Source organism: Fistularia commersonii, chromosome 3 (assembly GCF_037954325.1).
Source record: "Fistularia commersonii isolate RoL2024-O1a breed Wild chromosome 3, RoL_Fcom_v1.0, whole genome shotgun sequence".
NCBI lineage: Eukaryota > Metazoa > Chordata > Actinopteri > Syngnathiformes > Fistulariidae > Fistularia > Fistularia commersonii.
Window position 1 is genome coordinate 8,563,625 of NC_141286.1, and position 19,567 is coordinate 8,583,191.

The 19,567-nt window shown below is 47.8% G+C and overlaps 2 protein-coding genes across 5 annotated transcripts in view; one reads left to right on the forward strand and one right to left on the reverse strand.

The window, feature by feature from the left end:
* Nucleotides 1-5,601, forward strand: part of ankrd13b (ankyrin repeat domain 13B) — a 48,161-nt gene extending 42,560 nt beyond the window's left edge. Inside the window, exons 14-15 of one of the 2 annotated variants that reach the window (XM_086143507.1) lie at nt 3,098-3,174; nt 4,594-5,601. In XM_086143507.1, the coding sequence (XP_085999633.1) occupies nt 3,098-3,174; nt 4,594-4,798 (282 nt within the window). In that variant the 3' untranslated portion in view covers nt 4,799-5,601. Of the gene's footprint in view, nt 1-3,097; nt 3,175-3,608; nt 4,559-4,593 lie in introns of those variants that run through there. The other variant, XM_086143508.1, reaches the window with a different exon arrangement.
* Nucleotides 5,602-7,500: 1,899 nt separating this feature from the next.
* ssh2a (slingshot protein phosphatase 2a) overlaps nt 7,501-19,567 on the reverse strand; it is a 30,767-nt gene continuing 18,700 nt past the window's right edge. For 2 of the 3 annotated variants that reach the window (XM_086143506.1, XM_086143504.1), the window contains 11 exons: nt 19,339-19,460; nt 19,002-19,067; nt 18,843-18,908; nt 18,552-18,746; nt 16,071-16,164; nt 15,819-15,947; nt 15,678-15,724; nt 15,133-15,279; nt 14,842-15,042; nt 13,846-14,755; nt 7,501-12,336 (listed from right to left, as the gene is read on the reverse strand). In XM_086143506.1, the coding sequence (XP_085999632.1) occupies nt 10,699-12,336; nt 13,846-14,755; nt 14,842-15,042; nt 15,133-15,279; nt 15,678-15,724; nt 15,819-15,947; nt 16,071-16,164; nt 18,552-18,746; nt 18,843-18,908; nt 19,002-19,067; nt 19,339-19,460 (3,615 nt within the window). In that variant the 3' untranslated portion in view covers nt 7,501-10,698. The remainder of the gene's footprint in view (nt 12,337-13,845; nt 14,756-14,841; nt 15,043-15,132; nt 15,280-15,677; nt 15,725-15,818; nt 15,948-16,070; nt 16,165-18,551; nt 18,747-18,842; nt 18,909-19,001; nt 19,068-19,338; nt 19,461-19,567) is intronic. The other variant, XR_015104907.1, reaches the window with a different exon arrangement.

Below are 19,567 nucleotides of genomic sequence, written 5' to 3' on the forward strand. Positions count from 1 at the left end.
GACATGTCACGGAGGAACACAGGGGACCGTCGGAGTCACCGCGCGATAGAATGAGTTAGCAGCCAGTGACAGACGCCAGCCGGGTCTAATTTCAATACTCTTTTTTTTTTTTTTTCCCCTGATGTGCATTCATTTCCATGAAGTTTGTTGGCATCACAAACTGCCAGTCTCCTTCCTCGTGATACAGGGAAATAGCACAGTAAAAAATGACTTCATGCTCCCTCTTACGATCACCAATCTCTATCAAACAAATGACTAAGAACAGTTTCCAAAAAATGAAAATTGAACCAATTATTTCTGGCCCCCTCCCCGAGCCACCGGGATTTGCGAGTTTAAAAATCCCATTCAAATCCATCTTGCACCTGAATATGTGAAGTGGTTCAGGCAATCAGAAGTGACTTACAGGTTATTAGCTGCTTACATGAGAAGGCGGTTATTATAGATAATTGGAGCATCAGTCATATATGAAATGAGCAGTTCATAAATCATGGTCAGAATGGAGAATAATGTTACCGGGGGGGATTTAAAAGATTTATTTTCACTTTGATTATGGCCTCAAGCCCCACCCTTTCACAAAAGGCGGTGTCTGTTAACAAGTAACTATACTGCTCAAAAAAATAAAGGGAACACTTGAACAACACAATGTAACTCCAAGTCAATCACACTTCTGTGAAATCATAGTGTCCACTCAGGAAGCAACACAGATTCATTTTGACTTGTTTTAAGGACATTACATCAAAGTTGGATCAGCCTGGAGTTTGTTTTTACACTTTCATTTTGAGTGTGATTCCTAATCCAGACCTCCATGGTTGATACAATTGATTTCCATTGATCATTTTTGTGTGATTTTGTTGTCAGCACATTCAACTGTGTAAAGAGCAAAGTATTTCATAAGAATATTTCATTCATTTAGATCTAGGATGTGTTTTTTAAGTGTTCCCTTTATTTTTTTGAGCAGTGTATATACTTTTTTTTTTTTTTTTGATTTTCCTTTCGTTAATTTTGAACGTATTTAATGAAAGCTTCGGGCAGTTTTTTTGAAAAATAGCTTAAGTTTTGGGATATTTTTTAAAGACTAAAAAAAAAAAAAAAAAACAACACAATTTCCTGTTTGTCATTTTCAAAATAAACCTCCCATCCTGTTGTTCCGGTTGCTAAGCTAACAAGCTAATGGTGGGTTTGTCGGTTTAACTCACCGCCGGGGCGCCCGGCGCGCCACACCGCGATCCGCCCTCTGAGCCCGGGCCAGCCTCGCTTCTCCTCCCGCCGTGCTCGGTCTGGTTCTCGGCGCGGCTCCGGGGATTCATCGCACACCCGGCGGTGGCAGCGATGCTTCCTAATCCCCGCCCGCCCCGGCGGCTCTCTGGCACCGCATGAATCGGAGCCTGCAGCCCGCCTGCAGCCAGCACACCTGCAGCCTCACCTGTGCACACTTCAGTCATCGAAGTGTTGCTTGGCAAATCCAATGAGACGATTCAAAATCGTTTATTTACTTGTAGTCAGGTGTGGGGAACACATAAAATAAAATAAATCCCAATTATTCACCTTTCTACCGACTTCACAGTTTGATGCATTTATTTGTTGTGCAATAACACTGACCTGTGTAGAAAAGTATCAGGAGTAATGTGTAATAAGGACTATTGATAAGGACTTCTGGACTATTTACTGCGCTGATGCTTGAGCTGCCCCAGATCAGGTTAGGCACCAAGTTAGGCTATGCAGTGTGTGTGTGTATGTATGTGTATGTCTTTGTCTTAAAAAAAAAAAAAAACTAACCCCGACTTACTGTTCTGTATATTTCCTGTGCATCTTGTATTTGCAAGTGTTATTTGCAGTGCTTATGTCCTCTATTGTAAGTCGCTTTGGATAAAAGCGTCTGCCAAATGTAATGTAATGTAATGTAATGTAATGATAAAAGAGAATAAGCAGGAATGAAAGGAAAGTTGCACGTGAGACCAGCGATGCTGTCTGCTTTGGAGACAGTGGCATTGAGGAGATGACAGGGAGCAGAGATGGAGATGTTCTGTTTTTGGGGTGAAGAGGGTGGACAGGAGCAGGACTGAGTCCATCAGAGGGCCACATTGAGATGGTTTGGTCGTGTAAAGAGGAGTGATAGTGAATATATTGGTTGAAGGATGATGAGGTTGGAGCTGCCAGGCAGGAGGTCCAGAGGAAGGGTTTATGGTTACAGTGAAAGAGGACATGAAGTTAGCTGATAAGAGAGAGGAGGATACAGAGAATAGGGTTGGATGGAGGAGTTGGACCCCAGAAGGCAGTAGCCAAAAGGAAAAGAAGACAATAACACCAACCTGACAAGTGGATTTTGGCCACCATGGATTTTGGTTGGCGGTTTGATTCCCGGGCTCCTCCGGTCTGCACGCCGAAGCACCTTTGGGCGAGAAGACGCCGAACCCCCAAGTTGCTCCCGATGGGCTGGTTAGCGCCTTGCACGGCAGCTCATGCCGCCATCGGAGTGTGAATGGATTAACGCTCTCGAGTGTGAAACCATTTAAAACTGCGAAGTGTGAAAGCACTCCATAGAGACCATTGATCACAATTTTTTTTTTTTTTAAATGAAAAAAATGTCAATTTAAAACCTTTTTTTCCTCAGTCGTGAGCACTCAAGTGCCAGGTTATCAGTTTTGTCAAGTGTCGAGAAGATATTTTCTCTTTTTTTCTTTTTTTTTTTTTTGTCTATTTCGCAAGGCAGTTTCCCTACTGGTTATTAGGTAATAAATGCTCCGCTGCTTTTTGAAGGTGAGTAATTGGCAATTGACTGATTGCATTTTCCCATGGTTCCGGAAAACACTCAGGGGAGTTTCCGGGACAAATGAAATTGAAAAAAAAAAAAAAAAGATTTACAGAACTAGCGCAAGTCAAGTCGAGGACCTTGGCAGAGGCTGATAAAAACGAACAATCATTCAGTGTGAAATCATCATCATTAGCACAAACTAACAAAATAAGAGCTTCCGAGAAACGCCGGGATGCTTCTCAGTCTACAAGTCAATGTGTATTGTTCCGATTTCCTGTGCACGTGTCGTGACTTCATCGTGGCTAGTCTCTTTTTTTTTATTTTTTCTCCTCTCCCTCTGATTAGGTGACCATCTGGGAGGCACTGACCAACAGCAAGCCGGGGACGCACCCCCTGTCCTGTGACCCGAGTCGCCTGGAGAGGTCAGAACGCCATGACGTCCACGCGTCTGGTTCCTTCTGTTGTTTTCCTTTCACTCCTCTCTGTTTACCTCCGTCTAAAATCCAGATTAATCGGGAAAAGCGAATGGAAACTGCAGATAAAGTTTGATCAGAGCGAAGGACGGGACTTTAATCAAAGCAGAAATAAACCAAATATGTCAACCCCCCCCCCACCTCCTCCTCTGGCCGTCTGGATAAAGACACCACATCCTGCCGTTCTTTCACCCGCATTGTCTCCGACTTCCTCCCGACGCACTCCCGCGCTGTTATTCTTCAGCGTCTCACCTCCTTCTCATCCTGCTCCGCTCTCTCTTTCCATCCCTGACTCACATCCTGTGCGCCTGTCCCCTCCTCCTCCTCCGCTCTATTCTTCCAAACGCCCTGCTCCGCTCATCCCCCCTATCTGGTGTGCACAGAGAGAGAAAGATGGACCAGAGGATGACAGCTTCCTGCTCCCGCGGTCGGCCGGGCCACTGTTGACTTTGCCTCGTTATCTTTAGACAGTGTTTTCTCTACGTCTTCCTTATTTACGGATGAATCGGAGTCGCTTGTCACTGCACTCCTCACTCCGCCGACCCGGCCTGGAGGAAACCGATGCTAAAAGAGATTGTCGCGCGCCATAAACTAGTCATTCTGGTGTGCCCGTTTCTTACAGCGTGTGAAGCCAAGCTGTGACTCAGAGTAAAATACACTGAATGGAATTTTAAGTTCAAATGTAATTCTCAAACAAGTTAGAAGACGCCCGCTGCTGTAAAACATCGAGCTGTGTTTGGTAAAGTGTATAAATAAGCTATAGGGGGACGCGCGAAGCATAGGAGGACCGCAGATTCTCTTCCTCGCCGCGAATGACGCCTTTTGAATTAGATTATTAAGACCCAGGATCTGTATGAAAAATTGATGAGCGCAGTTTTAACCTTCCATCTTGGTGACGGGGATTACATAATCTTTAAATAACTAAAGTCGGGTTACACAGCTCGTGGACTGTTGAAATGGATGAGGAAAATGATGCCTGCCCCCCCCCCCCCCCCCCGTCTTTGCTTAGCATCGCTGCATAGAAAGACTTCCATGCAGGGGTTTGATATAAAAAAGACTTTTTCATATTCTTTAGGCGGCTCCCACGACCCGCGATTTGTGACGTCATAAAAAAATGAGCCAATCCCGTTCCGGTGTTCTGTATCATACATGTCCACTGCGCCTCCAGGCCGCAGACACTTTATATAAGCATTTTAAATAATAAAATGGGAAAAAAAATGCATTCATCCATTCAGGATGTTCCAGTGAAGAAAGACGAGGGTGAGGAGGAGGTATTTCTCAGCTTCCCGACTTTGTGGAACTTGAAATAAAAGTCTTAAAAATCTAACAAACACGCTTCATCCTCTACGTCCCCTTTCTCTGGGCCAGGGTCCCCCCGCACAAGCCTCACCCTCCGTCCAGCCTCGGCTCCACCCCGTCCAAGAAGCAGCCGCCCACAACCTGCAGCTACGACGAGCAGCTGCGCATTGCCATGGAGATCTCCGCCCGGGAGCAGGAGGAGGCCGAGCTCCGGCGGCGGCAGGAGGAGGAGGAGCTGCAGCACATCATTCAGCTGTCGCTTATGGAGAAATGAGAGCGGGGCGGCCTCAGCTGCGGGGTGCTGGGGAGAGAGAGAGAGAGGGGGGGGGTGATAGAAAAGGGCAGTTTACGTCTTAAACTTTAAGCACACTTTGGAAAGGGCTGGAGTTGAATCCAGAGAATCCAGCCTTTGCCAGATGGGGACCTCCAGAGAGGGACGGCCGTCCATCCCACCCCCGTTCCACCAACTCTCCTGCGCATCCCATTGATCATCGCCAGTTTACAACCTGACACCGCAACCTGTTATGGTTTAGTCGAACGCACCCTTGACCTTGTGTTCGCTTGGATGAGAGATCTGTGTGTGTGCGTGTGTGTGCCTCAAAACCAGCTTTCTGCACAAGGGTCAATGGATCGCGTTCCCTCCTGAAGATAAAACAGTTAATGTGTGTGTGTGTGTGAGAGAGAGAGAGAGAGAGAGAAAGTGAGAGAGCAAGGAGAGAGGGAATACAACTCTGTATTCCACTGCACACACACACACACACACACACACACACACACACACACACACACACACTTTTCCACTGAGTTGCAGTTTTTCAACCTCAACTGTGATTTAAAAAGATTTAAGGGACTTTGCAAAGCCAGGAGCCAGATTTAGGGGGCAGGGGTGGGGGTGGGGGGTAGCAACCTGTTTCATTTAAGGGGTTCAGCTGAATGTCAAAAGGCGGACCACCGCCCTGATTTTCCTAAAATTCAAAAAAAGAAAATTCAAAAAAAAAAAATCCTCTTATTAACATGAAATCCAAATGTACTGTACTTAGCTTGTGGTTGGATCACATATACGAATGAATATACATGGTGGAGTGTCTTGATGAGTTGGGGGGGGGGGGTGATGGGGGGCACAACATGAAATTCATAGCACGGGGGGACGCAAGGCGACACCGGGGGTGTGTAAACTGTACTACGTGCGAGTGAGTGGAGTGTGTTACAGGCTTCTGTGTGTGAACATGAATAATAAAAAGGGTACCGTGGTGGACTCCTATCAGTGGATTTTAAATTAAATATGTCGTCCTGCATCCCCCTTTTCCGGCACCGCTGGCGTCCGGCCCTGGAGGGCCGCAGTATTACACGCGCCTCTCTGAGGGGGAATGTAAAAACCCTGGGAAAGAATCGCCGTGGACGCTCTCAAAGGCAACGCAGAAGGACATTTTTATTGCGTCCGGATTATTACACGTGAAATATCACCCAAAACCAACTGTTAAGCGTCCTCCGGACTGGAGCTTCTGCGCCCTGATATCGCAGAGTTGGAGACCGGCAAACTCCTTTAACGGTCCGTTTTAACACAGCTTTCTTTTTCTGACTTATTTATGACTTTTACTTCGACAGAAACTTTTTCCAATATCAGCACAGACAGAGGTGACATCTCTCTCCTCTATAATTCATAGACAGGCTTCGCCTGGTTGATAAGAAAATGATTCCTCTTTTTTTTTTTTTTTTTTTTAACCCTGAATATGCGGGTCGGGGACGCGGTGAGATGTTTTCACGGGGGATTGTTGGGGTGTGAATTCAGATAACGATTCAAATAAAGAAACGCCTTTTGCAGCAGCTACGTGTGATTTTTTTAAACATATAATTCCTTGTTAAATTGCAGGCCGCTCTTGTTTGGGCTGAATCCCTTGACCCCGTCTTCTGATTCTGGAGCAGCCGACGGTTCCTGTGCCTCTCCAGTGAAGGACACTCACAAAACCAATTAATTTTTGGCGAGATAGGAAAGTTGTGGCCTAACGGCGGCTTGTTGTTTATTTTTCCGAGCAAACCACTCTGTCATCATCGCTCTGACACGGATTCCCAGCACATCACGGGACCCAGGGGCAGCTAGGGGAGTGTTTTCCCGGTGATATTTCTGGCTCAAGAGTGAGAAGAAGTGCTACTTTGGGGGGGCGGGGATGAGAGAAAAAACAGCCGGGGCTGCTCTCTGCTCGAGTATGCTTTAATATTTGAAATGATTGGTTTGCAGCCCATGTCCTCCCTGTGTCTGTGTGGGGTTCTTTCGGGTTCACCAGTTTTCTCCCATAGCGTAAAAACATGCAGGAGGTTCATTGCAGACTCAAAATGACTCAAACCTGTGGATGAATGACTGTATGTCTATCTGTCATGTGAATGAAGGAGTGAATTGTGGTATATCTCTGTGATACGAATAAGGATAAATGGTTGTGTATCGTGAATGAGAGGGTGAATGGTTTTGTCTTTATCTGTCATGTACACGAGCTTCTTGATGCATATCTCTAGGTGACGTGAATGAGAGGGTGAATGGTTTTATATCTCGATATACTGCCTTGTGATTGACAACCGGTCCAGGGTGAACCCTACTTCTCGCCCAATGAAAGCTGTGATAGGCTCCTGCCTCAACCCTCAGCCCCGACCCTGGCTGCTGAATAAGTTGTCTAGATAATTAAATAATGAGGAAGACTTTGCCAGATATTGTTAGAGAAGTACGTTAGACTGGTGCAAGACATGTATGCTAGCTATGAGACAGTGGTGTGGTGTGCTGTGGGGGTAACAGAGAAGTTCAAGGTGGAGGTGGGACTCCACTAGGGATCAGCTCTGAGCCCCTTCTTGTTTGCAGTGGTGATGGACAGGCTGACAGATGAGGTTAGACAGGAATCTCTATGGACCATGATGTTTGCGGATGACATTGTGATCTGAAGTAAGAGCAGATAACAGGTTGAGGAAAACCTAGAGAAGTGGAGGAATGCACTGGAAAGGAGAGGAATGAAGGTTAGTCAGACAGACAGAGTATATGTGAGTGAGTAACAGGAACCCAGGTGGAACGGTGAGGCTACAGGGAGTGGAGATCAAGAAGGGGAAAAAAAGTGTCAGGGGTACTATGTGATAGAAGACTATCAGCCAGAATGAAAGGAAAGGTGTACTAGATAGCAGTGAGACCAGCGATGCTGTATGGCCTAGAAACAGTTACAATGACGAAAAGACAGGAGGCACAGCTGGAGGTCGCAAAGTTGAAGATGTTGAGGTTCTCTTTTAGACTGACGAGGATAGATTGGATCAGGAATGAGCCTATCAAAGGAACAGCACATGTTAGATGGTTTGGAGAGAAGGTCAGAGAAGATGGTAGGGTCATGTACAGAGGAGAGAGAGTGAATATATTTGTAGACGGATGCTGGAATTGGAGCTGCCAGGCAGGAGGTCTTGAGGAAGACCAAAGAGAAGATTTATGGACGTAGTGAGAGAGGATATGAAGCTAGTTGGTGTGAGAGAGGAGGATACAGAGAATAGGGTTAGATGGAGAAGGTTGATTTGCTGTGGCAACCCCTGAAGGGAAAAGCCTAAAGGAGAAGAAGAAGAAACTTTGCCCAATATTATGACTCACAGCAGGGGCTGAGGGCGGTCTGGTGAAACCATGCAGAACTTAAAATACATCTCGCTCGTCAGAGACGAAGAGAAGCTCCTCAGCCAGAACGTTTTTTTTCTCATTTTAGCTCTGAAAAGGTCGTGAGCGAAGACGATAAGACTGTGCTCTTTATTCCCGCCTCAATGAGTGACAGTGTCTGAGAGAGATTAGGAGGATGGCGTTCCGGGAACCGAACCACACACTTGAAGCTCGTGTCATGACCCGCCATCTTTTTCGGGTCCAAGCTGAGTTAATATTTGCCATCTATATTTGAATCCGATGTTTAGAGGTGCATTTAATGGCGAGGCTTAAAACTTAAGAGCCCCACAGAGAAACGAACGGATGTTTACGGCCTAAAGATTATCGATTTCTTGCAGACTTTTAAACTGTAGTTTGTAACACAAGGAATATTTCTGTCTGAGACGATGGAACATTCCCGCGGGCAGAGGCTGCAAGTCAAACAGCCTGCGAGCAATAAACACGTCTGAGGTTTTAAATTTAAATGTTCTTTCTATGGGCCGGCGTTGCGGTGAAGCGGTTAGCGCTTTCCACTCACAGCAAGAAGGTCCCTGGCTCGATTCCGGAGGGGGAGGAGGGGTCTTTCTGTGTGAAGTCTCCATGTTTTCCCCATGTCTCCGGTTTCTACTACATGAGCTATATTGGAGACCCTAAATTGCCTGATTTGTAAATAAAAGGGTGAATGCTACTGCATCTATGACATATATACTGCTCAAAAAATAAAGGGAACACTTGAACAACACAATGTAACTCCAAGTCAATCACACTTCTGTGAAATCATAGTGTCAACTCAGGAAGCAACACAGATTCATTTTGACTTGTTTAAAGGACATTACATCAAAGTTGGATCAGCCTGGAGTTTGTTTTTACACTTTAATTTTGAGTGTGATTCCTAATCCAGACCTCCATGGTTGATACAATTGGTTTCCATTGATCATTTTTGTGTGATTTTGCTGTCAGCACATTCAACTGTGTAAAGACCAAAGTATTTCATAAGAATATTTCATTCATTTAGATCTAGGATGTGTTTTTTAAGTGTTCCCTTTATTTTTTTGAGCAGTGTATATGTGGCCCACTGACTGACAGGTGACTAGTCTGGCGTTAAGCCCTCTTCTCCTCTGGTATAGATAATGAATACATGAATGAATGAATAATCTTTATATGTCGTTGCAAGAACTTGTTTTGAATGTTTCACGCCAATGATGGAGGGAGCATCAGCAGGAGGAGAGGCATCAGAGCCACAGATAGAAATCCTTATTCGTCCCCCAACCCTCCATCAATTCAGCTACTTCCCTCCTCCACAGCTGCCCGAGACGCATCGGCTAACTTAATCAAAACTCTGTTTGAACTGTCGACTGACGTAGATTTAGTTGGTAGAAATCAGTGAGTCACCGAAGACGGCCTCCTCTCCCTGGCGGGTATTCATCATCATCGCCTTCAGAAAATGGTTAAAATGAGCCTTACCCAAACAGGGATGTGCAACGTCTTTATCCCCTTTTATTCCCTTAAAGGTCTCTTAATGCCAGGGCCGATTGATGTGCGAGCACGTGGCTTGGCGGCGGCCTAGGTGGCCCCGCGCCTGGCTGGTTAATTATCCACATGAAACAGTGGCTGAAATGTCACCCTGAAATATGCTGCGCTGACAGGACAGACTGATCCGTCTCCCGGAGGAGATGCGATTTCTGAGGGGAAAAAAACAAAACATGCGATAAACATCCTACGGCTGAGATTTCTGATTGGTCGAATTTAATTTCTAGTCACCTGGACCAATAAGGTGTAGGCTGCAATTCCTCGCCTTACCAGCAGATGGCGAAGTAACGCAGCAACTGTTGCTAATAGTTCATTTCACCTTTAGGACCTGGCGTGAGGCTAAAATCCTGCGAAGAAGAAACTTGTCACTCTGCTCAAAACAAAACGACCTCATTTATTTCCCGCTTTAGTAATGAATTAAAAAAACACACATTTACTTAACATATCAGCTTTATCCTGGTTCAGTTAAAATCTGAATAAAGACACGTCTTGCCATCTTTGACACTTAAAAAAAAAAAAAAAAAAAAAGACACGCACAGACAACCCGTCTTTCACTGGAATCAGTGCAAAAGAACGCTCTCCTGGGGTTTGAGACAGATGTCAAATAAAAGACATGATCTAAACAGTAAAGTGCATGTTTGGAGAAAAAAAAAAAAAGCCCCTGTTGTAGTTTTAAAACCATTGCACGTACAGCCGGGGTGAGAGGCTGAAAACCAAATGCAAGAAAACAAAGCAAAAAAAAAGAAAAATGGAGCTGAGGATGAACACGTGGTCTTCACCCGGACATTTGCGTTTCATGACTGCGCGTACAAAAAGCCCGACCTCCCCCCGGCCCAAACACATCCAGTGTTTTACATGCAAACATATATTTGTCACTCTCCGCCGGCACGCGGCGCAGAATGTCTGAGGTCACAGAGTTTTCCCGCCACAACATTCACACACACACACGCGTCATGCAGCCTCGTCGATCTTGTCAGTTCCAGTCCGCCGCGGTGAGTTCACATAGTATTGTACAGCGCGGCGGCAGTGGCCGCTCGCTGCTTCTTCTCGGCGGACGCTTTCCGCGAGCGTCTCGATGCGTGAGGTCGCCCCTGCTGGCGCGAAGGAGGAGCTGTCACGTTGGCGCCGCCGCCGCCGCCTTCCGGCTCCTCCCTCTCACCCATCTCCTGGGCAACGCAGCGGTGCGGATACGAGGACGAGGTGGCGTGGGAAAGGGGTGTCTTTTCAGGGGCGGCACTCTGAGCCAGCACTTTCTGCTTCTTCCAAGAGTCGTCCGGGTGGCTCGGGGGTGCGGAGGAACCGCCGTGGGGATTTGGGGGGGTCGTTCTGGCGTGCGGCCTGAGGTCCAGGTCACTGAGGTCATTGGCTGAGAGCTCCAGGGAGTCCAGTTTAGCCAGAGAGGCTGACCTCTTCATGAGGGATGGGGGCGTGAGGCCCGCCTGGCGGATTCGAGCTTCCAGCTCCATGGCCCTGTGCCATCCAGTTGGCTCCGGGAAGCCGTTCCCATCTTGTCTCTTGCAGCGCCGCGGCCCCACATCCGGGCCCCCGGGGGTCCCCTCTGCACCCCCCCCTTTACAGAGCCCCGGCTCCGTGTCCATGGGGTCTCTCAGGCCCTGATGCTGCGCCGGCTCCTGCTCCTGGGCTGTCTCCAGGCCGACGCCCTCGTGGAGGAACGCCTGCAGCTCCCTGAGGGTCTGCTGGATCTTCTCCAGCTCATGGCCGCCGTGCGCCAACCTGCTCCGGGCCTCACAGCCGGGGCCGCAGCCCCCGAATCGACCGCAGGCGCCGGGCTCGAGTGTCTCGTCGGTGTCCGACTCCTGGACCGTCGCGCCTTCCAGTCCGATGGGGTGCGAGCAGACCTCGCGGCGGGTGTGAACCCCTCTTTGGTAGTTGGCTGAGGTATCTGGAGATGCTTCAACTACCTGACAATTAGATGCCTGTCCTGATATCTGCTCCTCTGCCAGCACGTGACTGCCTCCGGATGTGATCACAGTTACAGGCGTAGCACCGGAGACTTGTCTGATAATTAAGTTAGTGGGGCGCGGAGGTCTCGGGAGTGTGTCTGAGCCTGAGTGGTTAAGTCTTTGAAACTCCGTGCACATGCCTAGACGCTCGCTTCTGTCTTTGGTCTCCGTGGATACGGCTATGTTTTCTCCCTGACTGAGTGTTTCGTCTGCGGAGCCCTGCGTGGAGTGAAGGGGCGGATGCTCGCTGCTGGGGGGGGAGAGTGATACGCGAACGGTGGGGTGCTCGGCGTTGGGGGAATGCAGCGGGGAGCGCTGCGACGCCACCGTCTCCATTTCTTGTCTCAGCTTCTGCTCCAGCTGCTCGGTGGCCCGCCGCACCGAGCCTGCCGGCCAGTCCGACGGCAGCATGGCGGGGGACTGCGGTTGCGACGGCGGGGAGTCTTGCGCCGCGCCTTCCTCCGCCTCCTCCAGTTGCTCGGGTCGGGCGACCTGGAGGCTCTGGGAGGACGGCGGGAGAGACGACGAAGAGGAGGGCATCGCAGCAAGGCAAGGAGTCGGGTGGCATATGGCTTCGATCTCAGTGACAATATGGCGGACTGATATGCTGTTGTCATGGTGATGCGTCTGTTCGGGGCCGGCTCTGTCATCGGTGTCCTCGAGCGGAGACGACTAGGAGACAAAATGGGAAAAAGAGACATGTAAAAAAAGATGGAATTGCGATAAGACAAAATAGTCAAAATAGTAAAATAAGCCTTATCTTATCTTATCTTTATAAAAATAAGAAGACTGAAGCCCAATGAGATGGATGCTCTACATCAATGTCTCATCAATTCTTCAATCAATTATTTTGTTTTACAGCAGGTGTCTTATCTGTGCCAATTTTGGCGTTAAGCCCGAAAAAGTCAGGGTCGCTGCATCACGTCACGGTTCTGGAACACCTTGAACGGCCATCTCAAACAAACTGGGCCAAGGAGGAAGCCGGACGGCGAAAAAAAAAGCGGTTTATCTCAAGATGGTGGGTATGAAGAAAAAAAATTTATAAAAAGAAACACATAATTAAATGAATGAACTTTGTTTACGAAATACAGCGCAACAAGCTAAGGAAATATCAATAACAATGATGTGGGACGCACACACAGAAAGTGTTCACTGACAGGACTCAATCAAGTTCAGGTAGGAAAAATACACCGATATTCTGGCTGATTCTCGAAAGGCTCGGAAGCTGAGAGGAGAATCACGGTGTCAGGGAAATGAAATCTAATTAGCAATGATTTAATTAAGTCTTGATATAATTTGGATTATTTCTGAAGTAGCACTTTAAGACAAAACAAAACCGGTTTAAGGTCTCCTTCCGTGGTTAATGAATCCAGTGCTTGGTAAGACTGCTGGTAGCATCAGTGCTGGGGTTGGTACTCTACTTGGAGTATTATGGCAAGTAATGGAATTTGTGTAATACTATACATGCAGTCCACTACTTGGTGGCCTTATCAAGTAATCTACAAGTTACTTGAAGCTGTGCACAGACTGGCAGCATGATGTTGAGTCCTGGTTTTGTTTTCGTGCCCGCAGGAGACGCTTTTCATACACGGACGCGAGCACAGGTTCCCGATAAGCAACAACCTCGATAACGATACATATTAAGTATACACACGTGAGTGAATCCTAACACACACATCAATACAAGTACCAGCTAATGTATTAAGTGTTACTTTAAAACCACAGTAATATGGTTAAGTAACCAATTCCTTTTTAAAATTACATCCACCCCTAACTCACTGGTGTGAATAAATGGATCTAAATGGACCTTACACTTATTCCTCTTTTTCTGCAACACTCCACATGTAACTACAGCCAGTAGTTAACAGTACTCATCCATATACCTGCACTTTGTCAGTTGCACACCAAGTTGCGCTCAATGTTTTACTTGCACTGCCAACTACGCTTATATTTATAATAATGCTTACACTACCTATTTCTTGTCAATACAAATGCACTGTGGACAGCAAAGTAAGAAGTTAATTATATAGGGTAACACGTTTCCAGACTACATATAACAATAAACACTTGAATCTTGGATCTAAAGCTTGACACGGCGATTTGGGAGCAGTCGAGGGCCGTCGGATGCCGATAACAAGCGGCTCGAAGACGAGATGTGTTGCTGGAAAAACGATTCTGTACCTGAGACGTCCCATTTCCGCTCTCCTCTTCCTCCGCCTGCTTTTCCTGGGGTTCGTCCTGATCTAGCGACCCTGTGCCCCTCGGGGCTTCCTCAGCCAACACCCGCGCTCCGCTGTCCTGCGCTCGGCCCAGGAACTTCTCCCGGGCACTGAAGAAGTCTATGCTGTCTGAGCTGTGGCTGGAGAGACCGTCGGGCTCCCTTCGGCTGTCAAAGGGGTCGCTGGGGTTGTTGTTGTCGTCGTTGAGACACGGCGTGGAGAGTGGTGAGGAAGGGGTGCTGCCGACAGGGCTGAGGGGGCTGGGTTTGTCACTCATTAAATCTGACGAAGATTGTTCTAATGCGTCGGAGTCTGAGGACCCTGTGGTGACGGGAGAGATTTCCTCCGAGCCGCACTCTTCACACCCGTTGAGAAGCAACTCCAGTGTTCTGTGAGCGGGACCGGATAGCGGCGTGAGAGGCCCTGAGCGAGCGCGCTGGAGTTTGGGCGTAGGGGGGAGGATGTGGAGCGAAGGCGGCGGGTGCGGGGCTGGAACCGGCACCGTGATGGCCACACTCGCCGCATTGTCCACTCTTTCCTCCGGGACCACAGTGGCCGCTCTGGGCCGCGGCGTCAGAGGTAGGAGGGGGACGTCGCCGTCCGAGCCGACCTCTTCCTGAACCGGTGAGTCGCACGCGCCTTCGGAGCGAGTGGGGGAGTCGCAGGAGGAATCGGCGGAGCCTTCGCGTTCGGCTCTGAGGGCTTGCAGCACAGCCACCCCAAGGAAGTGCTGCAACGAGGGGGAGGAATTGTTGTTGCCGTGGGAGTCGGAGCGGCCCAGGGAGTGGGACAGAGGCTTGCACATTGGATCGGGACGATCTGATAGGTCGCTGTCGGAGTGCGAGCGCCACAGCTTGTTATGCCTCTGTTTGCTGTGGAAGCAGAAAGCCATTATTAGTTATAACCTGATTTGGAAAAAAATAGAAAATACGCGATCTGTCCCTATGTGTAAGCGCACCTTGCCAGCAGGATTCCCTGATACTCTTCCAGCTGTTTCATGAAGGAAGGGTTCGGTTTGGTTACGGCACGTCTTTCTTTCACGTAGTCATAGGCGGCGTCCAACGTCCAGCCGTACTCTTTCATGGCGTAGGCGATCACGGTCGACGCCGAGCGGCTGACACCCATCTTGCAATGAACCAGACACTTTGCGCCCGCTTTCCTGAAGGTGATAGTTGACAGAGAATGAGCTGGTGTTTGGCTGGTCGAGAAGGAAAGGAAACGTGTGCGTGCCGCGCTTGTGCAAGCCTACTTGGCTTTGGCGATGAACTTGTACGTCTCATTCCAGTATTCCAGCAGGTTGGTGGCCTCCTCATCGTACACCCTGATGTTGTGGTACTCGAACTCGCCCGGAAAGAAGTTGTCTATCTCCCTGGTCACGTTGAGGATGTAGCGCACACTGAAGAAGAGACGGGCATTGTGAATCGCTGTTTCACCTCAGCATCTGTGATCTACTGATCTTTGAACAGAGCCCACGAGGATTATGAATTCATTAGCTGAAAGCAGCGACCGGAGCAGAGCCACCGGAAGTCCTGAGGGGGGCAGTTTTGTGCGGTACGCTAATGTGCGACCGGCGAAAGGAACAGGGGAGAAGACAACGACAAGGCAAGGGTATGACGTCGGAGAAGAATTCTCTGACCGCATGCCGCTATGTATTTATGGCCGCCATCTATGGCAGTCTTTCTGTTGTCGGAACTTAGACGTGAACTCTGCACTGCCCTCTAGTGGATGTATTCACGTACACAACGTGAGCATAAACAAGCCCCAGGGCGGTCTTGAAGCGACAAGATGTCTTACCCGCTGTTCTGCAGCTCCTCCAGGTTTGAGGCGTTCCACTCCGAGCCCTGAGGAGGAAGCAGGGGCCGGTCACAATCAGAAGTTCTTGGAAACACCCAACTGGGTTTTGCAGGGGGCCAAAATCCAATCTAGACTTCTTACCAAGTAGACGTGCTCGAAAATTTCTGTGGGACTATCCATTTGTCCCAGGATGGCGATCATCTCGTTGTCTATGAATTCCTTAAACTCCCTCAGGTTGCAAACCATCTGCATCTCCAGCTCAGTTCGGATCTGGGAATGGATTGGAAGGAAAGAAAGGAATTACTTTTCTCTAAACTGAAACTTTCGTGTAGAAGTGACACCAGCATGAAGTGTTCACACAAGGGTACATTTTTCCAGTTCTTTGCCTCTCACCTCCTTGCAGGTGACGTTTTCGAGGTCTTTCTGCATCATGATCTCTCTGAGGCGGGTCTTGATCAGTCTCTCCGTGCGCTCCCTCTCTGTAGGCCTGTCCAACGCAGACACTGATCCATTAAAACGCATTCCTCGAAACCCCGAATTACCACCTTCACATTCACGGGGGGGGGGGGGAGAACACTTTGTTTCTGTCCGCAGGCGCTTTTGACCTGGGCCTCAAAGAGACGGCTTGTTCCACAAAAGAAACGACACTTTGTCTTGATTCTTGGAAGCAGCGCAAAAAAAAAAAAAAAAAAAAAAAAGAAACCCACAAAGCCCGCAACAACGTTCCCCCTGTGGAACATTCTTCGTCGTCATGTCGGCTCTGTTTCGAACCGCGCTGCAGGGAGGAGCAGAGCGCATTCAACCGTCAGATGTCACCAAGATGGACACAGACTTAGTGTACGAATCCCTGTCGGATCCCCTCCAGTGCTCGTCTGGTTTTCATGCCCCGTCCCCCCGGAGCCGCTCGGTTGTGGCGTCTCAAACATGCCCGGGCGTATCAACAGATAAGCAAGCAGCTGATCGCAAAAACAGATGCTTCGCCAAACAAAACAAAAAAAAAAAAATTACACGTGCACTGCATGTGTATACAGTGACCGTGTGACTGTTGTTGAGAGCTGGAAACTATTACTTCCTCGTATTGTGATGCAGTAATAGCCTACGGGAATTCAGAGAAACCTCATAAATCCAACCAATAAAACGAATAACAAAAAAAAAAATACCAACATCAAGTTCTTGTCAAAATTTTCTTATCTTGGCAAACTGGACTTGAATTTCTTCCAGTTGACTAAGAAGATTCAACTAGAATTGACCATAACCTGGATAACTGAGAACTTTCACAGACATACCAACATCAAGCGCTTTCGGACGTCACACCTGTTTACATGCGGAAAAAGGTTTGGATGTCAATATGTCACACCATCACTTACACTGTGTTGAGAATTAAACAGCGTTTGAGATTTTTTTTAAATATATGTAATATTATACCTTCTTAATCCTTTCCAGGAACTATTTCTTTGCATTCAACCCATGAACCATGATCAGTTAGCAGTCACTTCGCGGCGCCAGGGAAGCCGTTAGGGGTTCAGAGTCTCGCTCAATGACACTTTGGCGGACTTGGAGGAACACGGGAACTAAACCACGGATGTTCGGCTCTAAGGATGACCATTCTAAGAAGATCGCCAAATTTTGGGTGACAATCACAGCTCAGCTTAGAAGGAAAACTTTGGATGTTACGGAAGTTTGGAGTGGACTGGCCTTTTCTTCTCCTCTCCTCTATCCATTCATGCATCAGGTACACAGGTTGGAAAAGACCTCCATTACCTTCCGGCATGATCATCGATCTCGCCGTCGGTCTTTTTTCTCTCTCACACTCTGACCACCACCTGCTTCTGTCTGTCTCATATGGGTCTACCTTTTCTGTCTGTCTAGATTCTATTTTCCAAATGTAAATCAAGCCTGCCAAAGCTATTTTGGATGTGTGTGTGTGTGTGTGTGTGAGGGACACACACACACACACACACACACACACACACACTGGAGAAGCACATGACTGAACAGCAGGAAGGGGAATTTCCCTTGTATCAGTAAAGACATAAATCCAGCTGCGTGTGTCATGCCCTCTGCATTCAATGGTTCTTTGGAGATCTGTTTCCAACCACGCCACAAAGGATAAAGAAGTAATTTCATATTTTTTCGTGCATTTTGCATGGTATTCGGCTCCCGTGCCAAAGTGTGCGCCTTTTGTTTGTGCCAGTCTGCGTGGCTTCCCCACACCTCCAGGGTTAACGGATAGCCCGTGACCAGAGTCCAAGGCCATATCACACCGAAATGGCCATAACTACCCTCTCGCTGCTGTAAAGCAACAACATCAGGCCACCATGTCTGCACGTGAGCGCCGGTGTGAAGGCCTGATGCCCGAATGCATATTTGTGAGTGGGTCTGTTGTGCATTCCCAAGCATACACTCATCTGCATGTGCACACGTTGCTGAAATGTCTTTGTTACAATGTATACATACACGGAAGTATAACTATTTTCTACACCGTTTTCAACATGATTTCATAATGAAATACTGGAAATATAACTGGTCTTGACTTTTAATTTTTTTCCCAGCAAAAGTAAAGCTGGATGCACAAAACACTTTTCTGTTGGGCAAGTGTAATATATGTTCAACGTTTTATCGACTTAAGAGTAATGTGGGAGAAATGTAAAGAACAGCGCTTGTGCCTTGTAGAAATGACTTAATATATTTTATTAAATCACTGAACAAAAAGTCACCTGGTTGAAACTACAGTTTGCCGTTGCAAAGTTAAAATCCATTTGATATTATTTGTTCCAGAGGGGAAAAAAAAAAATCACAACTCAATAAAGTCTCAAAATCAAATTCCCAAAACCCTGACCGAAACAGCAAAATAATAAGCCAGCGGCTACTCACAGGTCTGTGAAGAGAACAGGTGAGTTGGCGCGGTGCGACTCCACGTCCTGCATGGCGTTCCACTCGTTGATGCAGAACTGGTTGGATGAGATCCGGCTCTGGTAGTAGCTGATCCAAGTAAGAAATAGGCTACCCGGGTAGTAGTTATGGCAGCGGGCCACCTCACATGCTTTGTGTAGTGACTGGAGAGACGACCTGAGCGCAAGCACACACACACTTGCGATTAATGTGACTTCAAGTTGTTGCAAGTTATTACTTTTGATACTTTCGGATGGAATAAAAGACACTTACCACATGGCCTGGACTGACACTGGCTTGAAAACATGAACCCTGTTTACAGTCGACACGCTAAATCCTCTGCAAAGAAAGAGAGAGACGGTCGGCAAACAAGTCGGGGTGGCAAGGCGGTGAAAAAAAATGAAGTAATAAGCCGGGGGCGCAGGTTCTTACCCGTCTCCATCCAGGTGGATCCGCGTGTCACTCCACAGCGGTAAAACCAAACCCACCGAGCAGCAGCTGGCAAGAAGACCGACGCGTTACGTAATTGAAACAACAAATCAAGATATACCGGTTTGCCATAATACAGGACGTGCCGAAGCAGATAATTAATGAGTCTGCAACCCGGCTCTGGCTTTTCCACATTGCACAACATGAGATGAAAATCAAAAGTAGGTGTTTTTTTTTCAGTTCAAAAAGGGTTTGATGTAGAGATAATAAAATTATAATTTGAATTTGTTTAATTTGCAAATGAATGCAAAGTGTGACCTGCTGTTAGTGTTTAACTCACCTGTCAGAGGAGAAGAAGTCCATGCCAAGTACAATACTCTCCTCCGTGTCCTGCCGACCGTTGGTGGAGACCACCACCATGTAGCGCGTTAGCTGCGGATACGCGCTCTCGAGGCGGACGGCCTGGGGGGGCGAAAAAAAATGGGTGAGTGGGTGGAGGAAAAGGCAAAGAGAGATTAGGGTAAAACTGTCTCGTCTGTCTTGAAAATCCATCTTTTGGAAAGAAAAGT